This window comes from Camellia sinensis, chromosome 9 (genome assembly GCF_055761805.1).
Source record: "Camellia sinensis isolate YWXY chromosome 9, ASM5576180v1, whole genome shotgun sequence".
Classification (NCBI taxonomy): Eukaryota; Viridiplantae; Streptophyta; class Magnoliopsida; order Ericales; family Theaceae; genus Camellia; species Camellia sinensis.
Genome location: NC_138969.1, coordinates 97,825,495 through 97,845,391, shown reverse-complemented (window position 1 = coordinate 97,845,391; position 19,897 = coordinate 97,825,495). Strand labels below are relative to the sequence as shown.

At 36.9% G+C, this 19,897-nt stretch overlaps 1 protein-coding gene across 2 annotated transcripts in view; it reads right to left on the bottom strand.

The window, feature by feature from the left end:
- Positions 1-373: 373 nt before the first annotated feature.
- Positions 374-19,897, bottom strand: part of LOC114291049 (ABC transporter C family member 2) — a 102,044-nt gene continuing 82,520 nt past the window's right edge. Inside the window, exons 21-27 of one of the 2 annotated variants that reach the window (XR_003639247.2) lie at positions 13,792-13,972; positions 13,266-13,589; positions 8,185-8,941; positions 6,886-6,976; positions 1,512-1,757; positions 920-1,346; positions 374-763 (exon numbers count right to left, since the gene is read on the bottom strand). Coding sequence is in view for 1 of the 2 variants with exons in the window: in XM_028235054.2 (XP_028090855.2) it covers positions 684-763; positions 920-1,346; positions 1,512-1,757; positions 6,886-7,007; positions 8,185-8,941; positions 13,266-13,589; positions 13,792-13,972 (2,137 nt within the window). In the remaining variant the exon portion in view is untranslated. Of the gene's footprint in view, positions 764-919; positions 1,347-1,511; positions 1,758-6,885; positions 7,008-8,184; positions 8,942-13,265; positions 13,590-13,791; positions 13,973-19,897 lie in introns of both variants that reach the window. The other variant, XM_028235054.2, reaches the window with a different exon arrangement.

Genomic DNA, 19,897 nt, shown 5'->3' with positions numbered 1-19,897 from the left:
AGTTGGCATACTCTATTCCATTTTATTTTGCTTCACCAACTCTATATTTTCATCTCAATTTTGCTTAAAAAAAAATAAGTTTCAGGATATCACCATTCAGTCGTACAAAAATTAACTGTCACCTCGTAGCACAATCAAGCCTTCTTCAAGGCTGAAATAATAATCAAAGTAGTTAGTTAATATCCTGCCTGCAATAGCTCATTATATGAAGAATGTAAAACTTGCACGGACCCCCCCCCCCCCCCTCTCTCTCTCCAACTATAACATTACAAGTCTAATGAAATCTACTTCCTATACATTTCAAAAAAGCTTTTATTTTGCTCGTCCTGTCTCTGTCCACTCAAGTTTTTACCCTCAATATCTGCAAACCTCCTTGAATAATAAACTCATTAAAAAACTACTCATACCAATGTTAAATTTCCCATTTGGGAATTAATCCAAGCAGATTTGTAAAGGCAGTGAATTAGAGTTCAAAAACAGCACTGCAAATCAGACATCACTGACTACCCAGACTAACGAACCAATGTACTGCAAAACTGGACATTATGTTATTCTAAATCAGAGGGTAGAACAAGCAATAGCAGTACAATCTTTGAAAGGGAAGGTGCAAGCAGTTTATAATTAAATATCAAAATGTTGCAACTTGGAACGAGCGGGGTACTTCTTTCTCTCTCTCTCTCTCTCTACAAGTCAACACGGTCCCAGTCAATTGTTCTATCTTCAAATAGCCTGTTTCGAGCAAGCCTGCTCATCACTGCAAGACCTAAACATAAATAAAAACAAATTTTAGTCAGGAAAAATCATTAAAAAGTTCTTCAGTAAATTCTCAATTTCAATTTTTAATAGCACCAGGAAAATAAATATTATTTCTAAGGTTTTACTAAAATGGTTAATGTATCTGAGGATATTTAATTTGTACCTTCAACCATTTTGTAGAGAGATGACCACCATCTATCGCTAGGAACCTGGTACTGATTAAGGGTCTCTTCAATGACCTTGTCATGCTTCCCCTCCAAAACTCCCCGCAGAGTTATAACTGCATCTTTTGTTTTTGTGAGAATATTGCTCTCATCTGCAATTTCCAACTGTATAAGGTCATTGTGTGACGAAGTGAGGCTGACAGCAAGAGCATACTGGGCAGCTGCAGCCCAACGAGAAGAGGCAAGCCATCTTCTCTGCCCATCTAATTGCCAGCTCTCTTCTCTCTCCACTCCGTTCTCTCCTTCCCCACTGAGTACTAAGCTGCGCAAATACTGAGCATTTGCGGCGCCAGTACTCTGAACCATCTTAGAGAAAGCACTCTCGTCATTTTGAAGCAGCTCCTCAGGGGTTGCATATTCAAGAACCTGGACATAAGGCACAGAAACACAAAAATAACAAATCAACAGAAAGTCGCACTAAACCAAAGATCAATCATCAATTTATGTCTTTCGATGGATACTGTAATGTGAATTCAAATTGGGTAAACTTCTAACTAAGACAATGCGAGGGAATGATAAAGTAAAACATACCCGACCAGCATCGAGCAGAATAATTCGGTCACAGTCAATGATGGTATTAAGACGGTGTGCAATAATGAGCATTGTACACGATTTGAATTCTTCCCGAATAGTCTTCTGAATAAGAGCATCAGTTCTAACATCAACAGCAGCAGTTGCTTCGTCAAGAACAAGAATCTTTGATCTGCGAAGCAATGCTCGAGCAAGACTTAACAGCTGCCTCTGTCCAACACTGAAATTTTCCCCTGCCTCTGAGACCTGGACACACCACAATGAGAATAGTCTAGTTAAAAGTTGAAATTTCTTTGAAATTTTGAAGCATAAGAGTTTATATATAGCTGACCTGCATATATTGTCTAATAAATCCATGTAAACTATACTGATCATAATGTATGATCAATATTTTTAGTGCTAAATTGATGATGAAATGAAGTTTAGCAAAAGTTTTTTGACATGATGGATCGGTTCATATCCAAATTAATAAGAGAAATAACTTAACTACGCTAAAATAAATCTTGCCTCCATCAAACATATTTCATCCAAATTCTTTTTGCTGCATCTTATTATATACAAACGAGTTTTGAAAATTAAAGGAAGAAGCTCTTTTCAAAACATTTGGGTGAAAAGCAATATTGAAGACTATCTCTGTTAATATTGTTAACAAGGGGTCATTACCGGCCCAATCCTAAAAGCTCAAGCTGCCGAGCATGAGAACTCAAATTTGAGTTCAAGGGGTCTACTTCTCCCAGCACCTGACACTTGCAGGACTAGCATTGAGTAATGCCCCTATATTTGTTTATCAATAACTTGGTTGTGGTATTTTTCCTGTCAAGACTAACCCATGAAAATAGATGCAGCAACGCAAAACACAGTGGCAGGTATCAGCAAAATTAAGGTAGGGTTTGGTTTAGTTTTAGAATCATGATTTGAGAATGAAATTGTATTTTGAGTTTGTAAGTTGTGGAATCATGATTTGAGAAGAGAAAATTTGTTTGGTTATGAGTTTTGAATTTTTGAAATGAGTTTTGAAATAAGAATAATTGTTTGGTTATGAGTTTTAAAAAGAGATTATAAACTTAATTCAAAAACTTATAATTCATAGCCAAACACACAACTCAAAACTCTATTGAAAATTCTATTCAAAGCTCATAACCAAACTTTTTTTAAAATTCAATTCAAAAAAATAATTATTGCAAAAAATAAATTTTTTATTTAACAATTCAAAACATTACGAAAATATTTTTTATTTAAAATATTAAATATATATATATATATTATTTGTTGTTAAAAAAAATATTCAGCTAGTGCTTTAAAATTACTTTTGATTATATATTTGATTGGAAATTTTTTGTTAATTGTCTTGTTTAAAAATGTATTTTTTTATTTTTTAAAAATTACTGTGACAAATTAATTTTTATTTAAATTTTTTTTTGTTAATTTTAAATAACTGGTCAGATAATTTGTCATTTTGGTCAAAAAAAATAGGGGATTTTTTTTTAAGATCCCTAGTATTAAGATTTTATAGCGTAAAGGACATTCAATATTTTCATAATGTCTAAGGTCCCTCAATATCAATCCAGAGAAAATTCGATCCAAAGAAAATTTGATCTAGAGAATTTCTCTGGACAAATCACAGAGAAAATTCCGAATTTCTTTGGACACATCACAGAAAAAATTCTAAATTTCTCTGGGCAAATCATAGAGAAAATTCCAAATTTCTCTGGACCAACACCAAATTTCTTTGGACACATCACCAACACCAAATTTCTCTGGACATATCACAGAGAAAATTTTACACACCACCCACACCAAATTTCTCTGGACACATCACAGAGAAATTTTACACATCTCCAATACCAAATTTCTCTAGAAGAGAATCTGAGAAAGAGCACAGATTATGATATTACCACCACAAAAGAAGAGCTGAAGAAGAACCCAACCCATCAAGTAAATTGAGAGAGAGAAAGAAAGAGATCTTCCAAAACAACTTTCAAAAAGTACCCATAGATATCTGTAAAAGCTCTCATCAACAATGGCCTTTTTTAATTTTCCCTTCCAACCCAGAGAAATTCACAAAAACCCAGAGAAAATTCCTTCCAACCTAGAGAAATTCACAAAATCCTAGAGAAAATTCCCTCAAACCCAAAGAAATTTACAAAAAACCAGAGAAAATTCCTTCTAACCTAGAGAAATAATATTGTGAATCAAAGAAAACTCCTATTACATGTCCAAATATCAACTAAACACTGTAACTTTAACTTTGGATGTCCAATAACAAGCATTTTGTGGTAAACTCAAAACAACAGGACAACAACAGTCATGGAGGCACATTATATGTGCACAATGCTGATTTTGATACATTTAGGGATCCTTGCATTTATGTACGGTGCAACACAATACAATAATTAACTTACCATATCCTTCCACGGAGATGGTTTGCAAATCCCCTCCAAAATATCTGGTATATAAGCGGCTTATTGGAATCCCATATCCATAACCAGCCATTGTTGCTACATTGGTTGTTCCAAGTTCTGACCACTCATCCATGGGATTTTTGGCAGTACTGTAAAGATATGTAAACATTTCTCTGGATTCTTAGAATTTCTCTGGAGGAAGAAGATGATGAAGGCTTGAGTTAAAAATTTATCTAAGAAGTCTCGAATTTATCTAGAGAGAAATTTCTCTTCAATTTTCTCTGAACAAAGTCAAAGAAATTTGTGAACAAAGGCAGAAAAATTTCAATTTTCTCTGAGTAATTTTCTCTGCCTTGTTTAAAATTGTGAACAACACAGAGAAATTTTTCCCTGGTTTGATTAAAACAATTTCTCTGAACTCACTCTTCCCATAACCCATTTTCTTTGCTAAGAAAAAAGTTTCTTTCATTGCAACAAGGGCTTTGCTCTTAACTTCTAAAGGAATAGTTTTAAAGGATTTTCATAAAAGAAGAACTCACAAGGTATTTTTCATGAAAAGGATTTTCATGAAAAATGACACAAGAGCAAGCAAGTAACCCCCCCAATGTCACTTTCATCACTCTCTCTCTCTGTCCTTCTCTGTTTAATGGCAATTTTGTGGCCTCCCTTCCTCTCCTTCTCTATTTAATGGCGATTTTGTTGTGGCCTCCGTTCCTCTCATTATCACAATCTCACACCCAGAAGAAAAAACCCATCTCAGTCTCATCATTAATCTCTTACTATTATATATATATATATACCCACATAAATGGACTTACCCAATTCTTTTCACATGAATGAATCGCTATAAGGATTCTTGACTAGGGTTTTGGATTTTTTTCAGGTTGGGTCTTTGACTTAATTGTTGGTTATTATGTACATACGTATACGAAGATATGAAAGTGTTTATATGATTGAAAGTTGGGAATTGGGTGTATTGGACCGAAAGAGAAGACATTGTCCAGGTGTCTTTAGTGAGTGAAAGCCATGAATTTCACTTGCTTTAGAGGATTCAAAATTGAGGAAGGAGGCTCGCAAGATCAATGGCGATCTCGATGTCAAGCTCTCTTCTTACGCAAAGCTCGACTCTAGGTTCTCTCATAGAGATTTCCTTCTCTCTCTCTCTCTCTCTCTCTCTCTCTCTCTACATATACATACTTACATATGTATCTATTTATGCATCTTTGATTCTCAGATCTTGCCTTATGAATTCAGTTTGCAAATGAGGTTTGATTTGAGTCAAATTTCTCTATAATATATGGGTGTGGGAGTTAAGGGACCTTAGACATCATAAAATAATATTGTTGATCTCTTCCATTACTAAAAATGAGGGGAGGACCTTAGACTAATTTACCCAAAAAAATAATATCTATATTTTAAACATATCAAAAACAAATATAATTTTTTTTTTCAAATAACAGGTGACAATTGCAACAACAACAAAAAAAAAAAACACTATTCCGATCAACCTGCTGGACGTCCCGAAGGATGTCCAGACGGATGACCGGGTACACCCAAAAATTCAAAAACTGTCCGGGAGGATGTCTGGGCGGACGACCGGATAGACCCAATTTCAAAATTCAAAAACTCACTCTACCAAACATGTTCTGAAATGAATTTTCAAACATGGATGTGGAATCAGTTTTTGAAAACTACATCCAAACACAGAACTGAAATAGGAGGGTGGAATTATGATTCTACCGCTAAACCAAACACAACCTAAATCATTCTAGATCTGGAGTATTTCATTATAAATATTTGAAGTAAATACAAAAAATGAAAATTACTAGATATTTCAGCACCTAACGATAGGGTTGAATGTTTATTATCTCTAACACTCTCAATCAAGATGAGCATAGGTCCCAAACAAATGCTTAACTCACTTGACTAAGGTTTCTGTTAAACAAAGAATAGCAATTATCTGGAGCTTGAAAATAATTTTCTGACAAACCAAACATTGCCTAGTAAACACTTCTCTTCCGCATGCATCCTTATTTTTCACGGATATCTTAATTATAAAAATATCTATACATAGGATTGAGCACATCAAAGACTATCATCTTTTTTTTTTTTTTTACAAAAAAAAAAAAAAAAAAAAAAGAGGGTAAAATATATAATACCACATAAAATTCCCAACTGTGTAGAAGATATAAGATATTATTGAAATAAATGCCCAACTCCAACAGACCAGACTTAGCAGAAAGAATCAAGGATTACCCAAAAAAGGGGGAGGCACAGAAAATAGTGCACCTTCTGTGGTCTACATTATGCATTAGACAAGAATGACTTTCAGTCCCCAACAGTAGATCCATGAGGTCTAATGAGAAAACGAGGAAATCCATGGACTATTCGAGCAAAAGTTCTTCCTCTAGAATAATTCAGCTGAACAATTAAAAGAATATACTTTAAGCTGCTGACTCACCATGGAAGAAAGGGAAAAGGGATGGGAAGGGTACCTCTAAGGAAAGGAAGCTGCCTACCCTTTTTTTTGTTTGGTTTAGCAAGGAAAGAAAGAAGTGATGTATGCTTTCACCACTATCTTCTTGCATAGTTAAGAAGACTACTTTTCAAAGGTTAAAAAAAACATTGCTTTCCTCCTCTTCTCTTCAATCTTTCTTTCCATTCATCCACCCTACCGAACAGTGTAAAAATGACATACAAGTAGAGAGCAAAGGATGGACCAAAAATTGAAACTAATATCATGAAACCACCGCAATTGACAACTGTAACTTTCAAGTAAAGAAATTCTCCATAACCTTCAAGCAAAGAATGTCTGCGTATCTTCATCAATAGTTCATAATAACCAAAAGACAATAGAATCTGGATGACATGTCAATTAACATCATTCATGGATGGATAACTATTGAGAAGAAATTGACCACACCAAACCAAAAATTATAAAGCTTTAGTGAAGCAAATATATGAGCATATACCTCAGCATCCAGCCCCAAAGAATTCCTCCTGATGACATCTTTCAGGTGTGCCCTTTCTAAAGCCTCCCAAAGGTCAGCGTCATTGTGTTCGCTGAAAGGATCAAGATTAAATCTCACAGTTCCTGAACAAATTTAAAAAAAAAGAAAGAAAAAAAAAAGGATCACATATACAATACAGGAATCATCATTTAAACATTTTTGTAAAATCATGACGACTTGGAAAGATATATATATTTTTAAATCAATTGACAAGGAAACTTAAGGATTCGTGTAGCCGACCCTATTTGATGGGACTTAAGACTTGGTTTGGTTTGGTTTTAATTGTCAAGGAAACTTAATATTATTATGGAATAAATAATTTGGCATGGATGCTTGGACCTAAGGAGTAACTAAAGATCAATACAAACTACTCAATAGTTTATAGGCTTCAGTTTATTTGAGGAAGCAAAGATGATAGAAGGTTTTTCACCAATATCTTAGAATGATGTCAACACAAGGGCTATCAAACCTTTTCTCATCACAATAAATACAAACGAATCACAGGTGATCTCTAAGGCAAAATACATACAGATAATGCAAATAGAGGTTAGCAGAATACTACAGTAGGTGTGGAGTAGTTGACATATAAGGTTTTATTATTTTTATGTCTATATATATTGTCTTTTCTTCCTTTCGAGTTTTCACGTAAGGTATTACAGTAGGATATTATAGTTCACAAACACATTCCTCCAAAACAGGTGGCCCCTTGTTCTCAATCCAAAATTTGACAAAGTTGGAGCTAATTCAATTCCAATCCACTCCCATAAAGTTGGCAGGAAAATCGAAGGCACCTGTACCGTACTCTTAATATATTGACCTTAATATTTTACAAAGTTTCTCACTCGTGCTTCATGTCATATTATTTTTTAGCAATTAATATGGACAGACATGTGATACATGACATGTATGGTATATTCATGCATGTATAGACATCCATGGGATCTAGATACTTCTGGACACCAAGTTTCTAGAAACCTCCGCCCTCATGTTCCCAACTAAGTATAACTGCCACTTTGGTTGCATTACATAACAATAAAAAATCAGTAACAGAATCAAATTTCTAGCTTAGTTGATAAGTGCCTGGAGCCATTAAAATTCTGCAGTTCCCTATTAAGATTAACAAATATTCAAAAGAAAACCATATCAAATACAATGATAGAGAAGATGATACCATATCAAATCAAGTTACACAAATTCAGAAGGTTGACTAACTACAAAGGGTAACTATTCCAATGAACCCACAATTGACGAGAGTCATACCTGAAAACAGAACAGGTGCTTGTGGTATTATACCAAGAACCTTGCGGAGATCTGTCAATCCAAACTTTGCAATATCATAGCCATCAATCAAGATTCTACCTCTTTCCAGTTCTACAATCCTAAATAAAGCATTGAGCATGCTAGATTTCCCAGCCCCAGTTCTCCCAACTATTCCCACTTTGTCACTTGGAAGTACTGTGAAGGACAAACCATGCAAGACTGGAGGAAGTTCAGGTCTATAACGGAGGACAACATTCTCAAATTTAATGGATCCTGAGGAAGGCCACCCAGGAGGGGGACGATTGCTCTCAATAATAGATGGACCCTCAGAAGGCAAATCTATATAGGTGCCAACCCGCTCAACAGCATTTAAACTATTCTCAGCCAGACTTGCAAGTCTCAGCACACCAGTTAATAAACTTGTAATATTTAAAGCATAACTGAGAAGCAGACCCATTGTAGAAGCAAATGCCTCCTGGTTTTCTGCTCTTCCATTCTGCATGACTGCAAACGTTGCAGTAAGCCAAATCATGAGGCCTCCTAATGTTTCCAGACGGATTGCAAGCCAGCGGTTTGCACTCATGTTCACAAGAGTGTATCTGATATTGTTGTCCATGGACTTCCCATTAATGTTGGCCATTTGATCATATGCTTTGTATGCACGGATAGTTGACAGACCGTTCAATGCTTCTCCAAATTGTGCATACACTGGAGATCTAGTAATAGAATCTAAGCGCTTCACCTCACGGGATGTAGTCTACAAGAAAAGAAAAAGCTTAAGTGGAAAAAAAAGAAGCAATATTTTCAAGGGCTTAGTGATTTTGACTTATAGACATGGTAAGCAGATAGTGTCCCAAAGCATATGAATCACACATTTGAAGAAACCACATATAGCCATTTGTGACAACTGTGAACTGAATAAGACAAAATCAAACCTTGTATTCACACAACACGTACACAAAAACAAACCGTTAGGAAATGGACCAAATAATGTATATCAAGCTATCTAACACCTTCCCTCACGTGCAACCCGGTCTTGTACATAGAGAGAAATAGAGAAGCAAACAGCCAACAAAGAGGAAGAAACCAAATGGAGACATGATACCAAATGCTAACAGAGAGAGTTGAACCCAAGACCTCTCCTAACCAAAGTTCTGATACCATGTTAAGTCAACAATTTTTCCAAAAGCCTAAGCTGTTAGGCTGTGTTTGGTTGGGGGATTTAGGGAGGGATTTGGAAAGGAAAATGGAAAGGGAAAAGGTAGGTGAAACGTGAATAAAATATACCTACATTTCATCTAGTTTCACACACCTTTTCCCCTTTCCCCTTCCCTTTCCAAATCTCTCCCCAAATCCCCCAACCAAACACAACCTTAGGAAATGGGCCGAACATGTATATCAAGCTATCTAACAAGGTCAAGCTTACCAGGCCACTCCATGAAATTGAAAGCAGTCTACAACCTTGTTCAAATTTATTTACAAGTGTGCGAAAATAAGAATGATGAAAGGGATAACTGGTAATACGGTAAAGTTTAAGAAATAAAAGCTTCAAGAGAAGTTGTATGATGTAGTAATTTAGGAAAAGGTTGGAAAATGATGAGCAAGATAATATTTTTGGGGGGCAAATTATAATAACAAAAACTCTAGAGTTTGACCTTGTAACAAATTTAACCCTAATTTTTTAATGTTTTCAATATAAAACCTCTTTGGACTTGAAAACAATTGCAATCATCTGTCTCCATCCTTAAGCTTGCTTAAGGAGGAAAATCTTACTTCCCCTCTTTTCCTTCCTCTATCCTCACATGACTGATCTCTTTCTCTTCCTATCCTTCTCACCCCTTTATCTTCTTCTATTTTTCTTTTGTAATCCATTGTATCACCACTTCACTACACCATATCTGCTACACCACAATCTCTCATGTGCCACCACCTTCCACCAACCCTCCATCAATACCCTACCTACCTCTCCCTACTCCACTTGCAGCACCAAAAACACCAAGAAAGCCGCCCACCCCTCCTCCACTACCACAACCCCCCACCCCATGTTCCACCACTACCATAACCCCCACCCCCCATCCTCTGCAACCCGAAAATAAATTTAATAGAAATTGGACACCAAATTCACACAATCACCACAACAAAAAAAAAATTACACAAACATGGACCAAAAACATATTTTTGAGTGGCAAAATCATAATAAGGAGACAAATTTGACATATATGTTGGACCATTTGGTAAAGTGAAGTTGCATGCCATGGAGACCAGTTCAACTTTTTTTTTTCTCAATTAAAATAGATTTGCATTGAAAGAAGACCGAAAATTGTTAGCTGCATATAGTATTTTCTAGAAAAAGTGAGTCATTATCAAATGGGTATATCTCCTTGGTACAAACCTAAATTTGAGAAAAAAATAGAATCTAAATTAAAGCTCTAAAAGTTTAGTTTCTAATAGGGCTGTTCAAAAAATTAGACAACTAGGTCAAACCAACCGACCCAAACCGAACCACCATCTCGCAGTTGATTTCACTACTTTATTATCATTCAAAAAATTGAGTCTTTGTTAGAACATTGGATTTGGCATATTTGACCTAATTAACACCGGACCGACCATGAACATTTATTACTTGAATTTTGAATAGCTTCATAGGTATGCTTTCACCTACAGAGCCATTCCTCCTCGTTTATTATGCCACGCTCGATTACAGAGCTTCTCAATTTATCATTCACAAAGAGCTCTCTCTCTCCCTCTCCCCTCATTTTGTATCTTCTCCGTATCTTTATTTTTTTGGACCAATATCTTCTGTGTCTACCTAATATGAGATGGTACTGACGCTAAGCTCACAGCGGAGACAACAATATTGAACCCCCATACCCTCTGTATGAGATGGTGGAGATGGCTCTAAGATCGCAGCCCCGATAACGATATATTCTCTCCCTCTAATTCTTCCTTCCCTCCCTCTCTAATCTTCCTCTCCCAAAACCCTCATCCCCTCCCTTCCCTAAAAACCCCCACCCCCCTTCTACTTCCCTTATGGTTTCTGTTCAGTTGAGGAAGATGGAAGAGTCGCAATACCAACTGAAGGCTGACCATTTATTTTGCAACCCAAAGACATTTCAAAATATTATTTGGATGAGTTTGGTTGATATGTTCTTCAAACGGACCTTCTCATTTCAGGTGATGGCTGGCCGAAAAAAGCGATATGGTCTGATTTGATCCGCAAATAACCCCGGTTTCTAATTGGTAATAGTGTCACACCAAAATTCCATTTATTTTAGACTCTATTTTTTCCTAAATCCAAGTCTGTACAAATAAGATATGCCATAGTGTGCACAAACAACAATTTTAGGTCAACTTTGAGTGCAAATCTGCTTTAATTGGGAAAAACAAATTGTATGGCCTAAACCATTGATAAACATATACAAATCTAGTTTCTAACACATAAAACGAAGCTTGATTTCAATTTTTGTAGTGAGAGATATGGTTGTTTTACTAAAGGCTGTCAATGCTGCATGCACAGTTCGAATTGAACTAAAATGGATTCAACCTCTTTTTCTTCATCCAATTCAACTCCAAATCAAATGCAATTTAACTCTAACATGTTTTGGGACGTAAGCACGGACTTAAGCAACATTTTTGAACATTGGCATTGTTAAGTTACCAATTTTCCCAAAAAACTAAGTTGTTAGGAAATGGGCCCAACAATGTATATCAAACTATCTAACAAAAATATTTTTTTTTTTCTTTTTGATAAATAAACAAATTTTATAAATTTAAAAAAAAAAAGAAGCATCAAGACGATGCAATGAATACAAAACCAAGGCCAAAAATAGGCCGAAGCACTAACTAATCAAGCTATCTAACATATATACCTTAAACAAATTAGTTTAAGGAAATGAATTTCCCTATTGAATCAAATTGCTCTAACTTTGTTGAAATGAATTGTGTACCAACATGTATTGCTTAAACTCATGTAGGCCGATAAACTTTGAGGTGAGTAGTATTCCAGAAAAGTTACGTATTGAACCCTATTTTAGAATTCCAATTATGTTATGCTATGAACTACATTTAAATATTTGATATGAATGGATATCCTATGTTATTTACATTTGAAAGTATATAAATGGCATCGTTGGTCAATCCCTGCAAATAGGAGATAGCAAGTATACTAGTATCAGATATTTGAGATCTCTTTTGCGATATGCATGTGGGTTTATTTAACTTGAGGAAGAATGACATGCTTTAGGCTTTCTAAAGGAAGAATGTGATGTCAAGATCATTGTATATAGTTGGCTTTGAAAGATAAGATGTACTTTTCTTTCTAATTGCAATAGGTGATAGTTTAGTGGTTTCATCTCACTTATTTACGCACCATCTATAAATGTATGGGGTAGGATAATTGGTTAAATAATTTAAAGACTTCAGTTATCAAATCAAATTATATCCAAAATTTTAATTTTACAGGAGCACTACATGTCTGTTGAGTTAAGCCTTCAGTAGTCTTTGACTATTGGCCAGTTACTACTCTATCTCACTTTGTTGTGGGATATGGTTATGACAGAGTTGATACATATATAAATATATATTGACGAATGGGTTTTTGTTTTCGGCACTAGCACTGGTTTCAAACTTTGAATATGTCAAATTGGGTGAAGGGGAAGGGATGGAGCGACGGTGAGTAAGGGAAGGGTAAGGGGGGGCTGATTCAATGCAATTAGGTGTATGATAGGATTGAGATGGGTGGTTCAGATAGTTGATAAAGGGTGTTTGTGATTTGGAGTAGTTAAATTGAATTTGGGATTGGCATCAATTAGAAAGAGGGAATGAGATGATGCCACATGTATTGCAAATTTTCCTCTTTTAGTGAATGTAAAAGAAGATGGACAGATGATTTGAAATGGAATCAGTTTAGCAATTCAAGGTTTATAGTGAATTTTTTGTAGGGTTTAACTTATTACAAGGGTCGAACCCTAGAGATTATTTATTTATTTTTCTGTTTGTTGATGGGTGCATGAGGTGAAAACGGGCTATGTTCTCAGAAAAGCATAAAAACACAAACAAATAAAATAATAACTTTTGCATACCTGATAGTACAAATAGGCTGCATAAAACAAAAGTAAAAGTGGCAGTATCGCCCATAAGGACATGGTGCTCACAATTCCTATCAACACAAACGTTGACAAGAGCTGTGATACTTGGTCCAGAAACATATTCACAAACACTGCAACATTCCGATCTATGTCACCAAGATCCTTAGCAAATCTGTTGATAATCCGTCCAAGGGGATTTGTGTGAAAGAAGACCATTGGAGCTTGTAGAATAGCATTAAGCATTGCATCATGCAACCTTTTTGCTGCATAAAGGCTTGAGGTGATCAACCAAAATGAATTTGCCAGAGTCACCATAACCTGAATCCAAAAAATGTATAATCAGCTATGACATTATGCTTTCTTTGCAGCACTAAAATTTTAAATCAAGGCACCAAAGTTATACAAGAAACAGTAGCATTAGAGAGTTGATGTCAGAGTCATAGGATAGGTCAATTGAAATTTAATGACAATTAATTTGAAATCTAAATAACACAAATTAACATCCGACTGAAAGACATACTTGACCAAATGATAGAAGTGCATAAATCAGATTGTAAAAACCAGGCCCGTAGCGCTTTGAACTGCTTTGATCTGTCCACTTACTTAACCATGTGCTACCGGAAATTCGTAGAACTTCTGTTAGGACATAGCACGTGAAGAGTATCATAACTACCCATAGGCCTCCCAATGCATCCTTATACCTGCAAAAAAGAATATCGAGATTGACAAAATCAATAGACAATTTCATCACACAGTCAATTGAATCGGACATCTCACAACATTTGACATTTGCGTCAACAAATTTAACCACTAGCATTACTAATATATTAAACAACATCATTTTGACACCCATCACGGCATCATGAAACTAAAAGATTAAGGTATTTTTTACTAGTTTCTGATGCAGCAGATGTAGATAAGTTATTCAGGCACTGCACATCCTAGGAAGACCAAGCTAAAAGGTCACTTTAATATAATCGGTCCATAGTCCTCTCATTGGGACTTTGTGTCTTTTAGTTCCATCAGATATCTAGTTTTTCTATGCAGAACCTATACTTAGTTTAGTGGGTCAGCTGCTTAACTCTTAATTAGGGATTTTTTAGCCTCAGCATTTTTTTTTTTAAATTTATTTAAAATAGGTCATGTAATTTTAATTTGGGACGTAGGATCGTTAAAGACAAGTTTCATTATGTTAGCCTAAATTGTTTAGTTGGACAGAATAAAATTGCTTAGATTAGATAAATAAAGCTGAGATTGCTATTTTGTTGGGGCTACACTGTGAATTGTAGTTTATATTTTTCATTAAGGATAGTTTAGTCCTTTAAGTTGTTAGTGTTTCATTCTATTAGATTAGGGTTTTATATATTTGTTCTTCGATTGATTAATTGTAAGACAAGGTTTTCTTATCAATTATCATGGCATCAGAGCCAAGTTACAAAGGTTAGCATACCTTTCGCAGATCATCATTGATCATCGCAGCCCCTGTTCTCTTCGTTTCGCAGATCATCATTGATCATCGCAACCCCTGTTCTCTTCGTCGCACTTCGAAGCTTGATCATCGCAGCCCTTGTTCTCTTCGTCGCACTTCGAAGCTCGATCTCTCAACTGCTTCATTTGGTTCGATTGAAGCTCTCTACCTCTGGTTCGATCGATTCTCTAGGTGACTCTAATAGGTTCAGTTCTCTCTCTCTCACTATGTGCTTTGCCTTGGTTCTCTCTCTCTGATTGCTATTTGAGGGTGATTGGGTTTGGTCATTATACGTTTGACCTTGGGTCTGGTTATTATAACTTTGGCCTTACGGGCTCTTTAATTATAGCAACAATAACTCTAGTTTTGTGATTATCTCTTTGCTTTGATTTTACTGTGTTGCTTAATTATAGTCTCATGGCTGATAATAAATTACAAGCTATCACTACTAAGTTAGATGGTACTAATTATTCCTATTGGTCTCATGTAATGAAAAATTTTATAATGGGTAAAGGCATGTGGAACTATGTTATTGGTGTGACTATTAGACCTATGGAATCTCAAAAAACTGAGGCCGATGTTGCTAAATGGGATAAGGAAAATGCACAAATTCTTATTTGGTTTCATAATTCAGTTCAAACTACCATTGGTATGAATTTTTCCAGGTATTCTACTTCTAAACAAGTTTGGGACTATTTGAAAACTATGTACCTTGAGTCTAACTTTGCAAAACAGTATGAACTTGAGATGTCTATTCGCAGTGCTAGTCAGAAAGATAAGTCCATTCAGGAGTTCTACAATGAGATGACTACTTATTGGGATTAGCTTGCTTTGATGGAACCATCAGATTTGCAGTTACTTGACAGTTACACCAAGTATCGGGAGAAACAACATCTGGTTCAATTTCTTATGGCCCGTCGTGATCAATTTGAGCCACTTCGGGGAGCTATTCTTCATCGGTCTCCTTTGCCTTCTGTGGATGGTGCTGTCCGTGAACTTACTGTGGAAGAAACTCAGTTTAAGGTTGGCTCATGGGGCTCCTGCTTCCCAGTCAGTTTTTGCCACTCATCCGCTCTTGCCCACCCCACCTTCTCCTTTATTTCAGGTTACTGGTAAGCCCAAGCCTCGGGTTTCCATGGACGAGTGTAGCTTCTGTCATCAGAAAGGCCATTGGAAACATGCTTGTCCAAAACTTTTGCAGCCCAAGGGTTGTTCATTTGGTTCACCATTCGCTAAGCCAACTTTTTCAAGATCTCGCTCATCTGCAGCCTTTTCTGTACCAGTTATTGAGAATGGTCCATCTTCCAATATGTAGTCTATGTTTGAGCAGTTCAAATCTTTCATGGTGGCCAATCCAGATCTTTCGTCTCAGGCCTCCGCTATGATTACCATTCAGTTAGGTTTGTCTGGTTCATCCTCTTCAGGTAATATCCACACTTCGTGGATTTTTGATTCTGGTTGTTCACATCATATGACCCCTGTTGCATCTCTCCTTAGTAATTGTGTCTCACCTTCTTCTTCTATCACTATTGCTACCACTAATGGTTCTTCTATGCTTGTACACTCTATTGGTTCTATTTCTTCTTCCCATTTGTCTCTTTCACCTGTATTTTATGTGCCTCACCTCTCACTCAGTCTTATTTCTATTAGTCAATTATCTGATTCTGGTTTTGATGTTTTTTCTTTTTCTCATTGTGTTGTGCAAGATCGGGTATCCAAGAGGCAGATTGGGATCGGGCGTAGAGTTGGAGAACTATATATCTTGGATAGTTTGCATGTTCCTCCAGAAGCGTCTTCTACTGCATTGTCTTCTTTTTGTTTAAACAATAAGTCCTCTTTATTTTATATTTGACATTCTAGGTTAGGTCATATGTCGAGTAATCATTTGAGGATGTTAGTTCGGTCTGGACATGTAGGCAATTTTCCCATTGATGATATTTCTGAGTGTTGTGGTTATATATTGGCTAAAATGTCTGCTCTTCCTTTTAATAGAAGTAGTTCTATTTTATCTTCTCATTTTCAATTGGTTCATACTGATGTTTGGGGTCCTTCCCCTATAGTTACCAAGGGTGGTTCGCAATATTGTGTGTCTTTTGTGGATGATTACAGTCGATTTACCTGGGTTTATTTGATGACTAGAAAATCTGATTTTTACAAAATATATTCTAATTTTCACTCCATGATTCGCACTCAGTTTTTCACCACCATTAAAGTTCTTCATTCTGATTTGGGGGGTGACTTGTTTGAGTTTGAGGACTGTTTAGCTACTCATGGCGCTATTCATCAGTCTTCGTGTTCTGACACTCCTGCACAAAATGGTCGAGCTGAGCGCAAACATCGCCATCTCCTTGATACAGCTCGCTCTTTGTTGCTCTCGTCTTTTGTCCCTTCTGTTTTCTGGGAAGAAGCTGTGCTCGCTACTGCATATCTTCTCAATCGGATGCCTACTCTTCTCTCAGGCTCATCTCCTTATGAGCATCTTTTTGGTGTTACTCCCAATTATTCTCTTCTTCGTATTTTCGGTTCTGCATGCTTTTTGCTCCTTCGTAAATGGGCGCGCTCTAAGCTTAGTTCCCGTTGTGTCCTATGTGTCTTCTTAGGGTATGGCATTAATCAGAAAGGTTATCGGTGCTATGATCCTACCACCAAAAAACTATATGTGTCTAGGCATGTCACCTTTTTAGAAAAGCTACCCTACTACACTATACCTTCCACCCCTGTCCCTATTACCAAGGATGAATTGGTTTATGTTGACCAATTTCCTCCTGATGTTTCTCTTGATGAGTTTGTTTCTGATCTTGAGGTCTCTGCTTTGGCTCTTACTAGCACTTTTGATATCTCGTCAGCTACTTCCTCTCCAGCTCCTGCTTCCCCTGCTCCTCTTCTTGTTTATCAGCGCCGCAAAGCACTTCCGAGCTCGCCTGTCTCTCGCTCTATTGTCCCTCCAGCTGTTTCTTTGGATCCTGCTCCTCCTGCACACCGCTTTCCACAGCGAGACCGTCATCCTACGAACTGGTATGGTTTTAGTAATACATGTTTTTCCCTTTCCTATTAGTCTTTTCTTTCTTGTCTTCATACATATTTTGAGCCCAGGTCCTATAAGGAAGCTTGTCATGATCCCAATTGGATTGCTTCCATGAATGACGAGTTAACTGCTTTGGCTAACACTCAGGCTTGGGATTTGGTTCCATTACCTCCTGACAAGAATGTTGTAGGCGGTAAATGGGTCTATAAGGTCAAAACGCTTTTTGATGGGTCTTTGGAACGGTACAAAGCTTGTTTGGTTGCCCAGGGCTTTTCTCAGGAGTATGGGATTGATTACGATGAGACTTTTGCCCCTGTTGCCAAGATGACTACTGTTCGCACTCTTATTTCTGTTGCCACTGCCCATCATTGGCCTTTGTTTCAACTAGATGTCAAAAATGCTTTTCTAAATGGGCATCTTGCTGAAGAAGTGTATATGCGCCCTCCACCGGGTCTCTCTCACCCTCCTGGTGTTGTTTGTCATCTTCGTCATGCTCTATATGGTCTCCAGCAGTCTCCTCGTGCTTGGTATGAGCGATTTCACTCTGTTGCACTTCAGCTTGGTTTTCGCCCTAGTCATCATGATTGTGCTCTCTTTGTTCGGCGCACTTCTGTTGGCGTTGTTCTCCTTCTCTTATATGTGGATGATATGATCATCACTGGCTCTGATTCTAGTACTATTGAGGAGGTTAAGCATCAGTTGTTTCAGGAGTTCGAGATGAAGGATTTGGGGTCTTTTCGGTATTTTCTTGGTATTGAGGTTGCTACTTCTCCTACTGGATATCTTCTTTCTTAGACTAAATATGCCCATGATATTCTTTCTCGTGCCAATCTCACTGATGACAAAATTGTCAACACTCCTCTTGAGTTGCATGCTAAGTTTTCTGCTTCTGATGGCGTTCCTCTTGAGGATCCTACTTTGTATCGCGAGTTGGTTAGGTGCCATGTTTATCTCACTGTTACTCGCCCGAATATCTCCTATGCTGTGCACATTCTCAGTCAGTTTGTTTCTGCTCCTCGTTCCACACACTAGGCTGTCTTACTTCGTACTTTGCGCTACCTTCATGGCACTTTGTTGCAATGTTTGCTGTTATCTGCCTCTTCAGACTTGACTCTTCGTGCCTATGTTGATGCTGATTGGGCAGGTGACATCTCTAATCGCAAATCCACTTCTGGTCTTTGTGTTTTCCTCGACGATTCTCTCATATCCTGGAAGAGTAAGAAATAGTCTGTTGTTGCTCGTTCCACTGCTGAGGCCGAGTATCGTGCCATGGCTCATGCTACTTCCGAGATCGTTTGGCTTCGGTGGCTTCTTTCTGATATGGGTGTCTCTCTTTCTGATCCAACTCCATTGTATTGTGATAATCAGAGTGCTGTCCAAATTGCCCATAATTCAGTCTTCCATGAGCGAACCAAGCATGTTGAAATAGATTGTCACTTTGTCAGACAGCATCTTCAGGCTGGCACTATTACTCTCCCTTTGTTCCCTATTCTCTTTAGTTGGTCGATTTTTTTACGAAGACTCACACTGTTGCTCATTTTCGTTTTCTTCTTGGCAAACTTTCGATACTTTCTGCGCTCGCATCCTCAGTTTGAGGGGGTGTGTGAATTGTAGTTTATATTTTTCATTAAGGATAGTTTAGTCCTTTAGGTTGTTAGTGTTTCATTCTATTAGATTAGGGTTTTATATATTTGTTCTTCGATTGATTAATTGCAAGACAAGGTTTTCTTATCAATTATCAACACTAGTATCATACAAAGGTGGTTCCAGAATAATGAGTCATGAGTCATACTGAGAGAATCTAGAAAGGACTTCATGCTGAGGCATTAAGAAATTAATGCAATAGATTTTGAATTTATTAATTGGTCAAATGAAAAACCTAAAGAAAATGTCGGAATGGCATTCAATTGCATGATTACCAAAGCAAAAATAAAAAACTAAATAATCAGTACCAATATATGCAGACTAGTTATGTTCTTGAAGCAAACCAAGTACAATCACTGTAATTGCTTGATCCACCAGTTGCACATGGACATTTTGGAATGGTCAGGAGTATAGGAGAAGGTGAACTGATACCACCATCATAAAGTTAGACAAAGGAATTGTGACAACTCCGTTCCATATTATACTCGT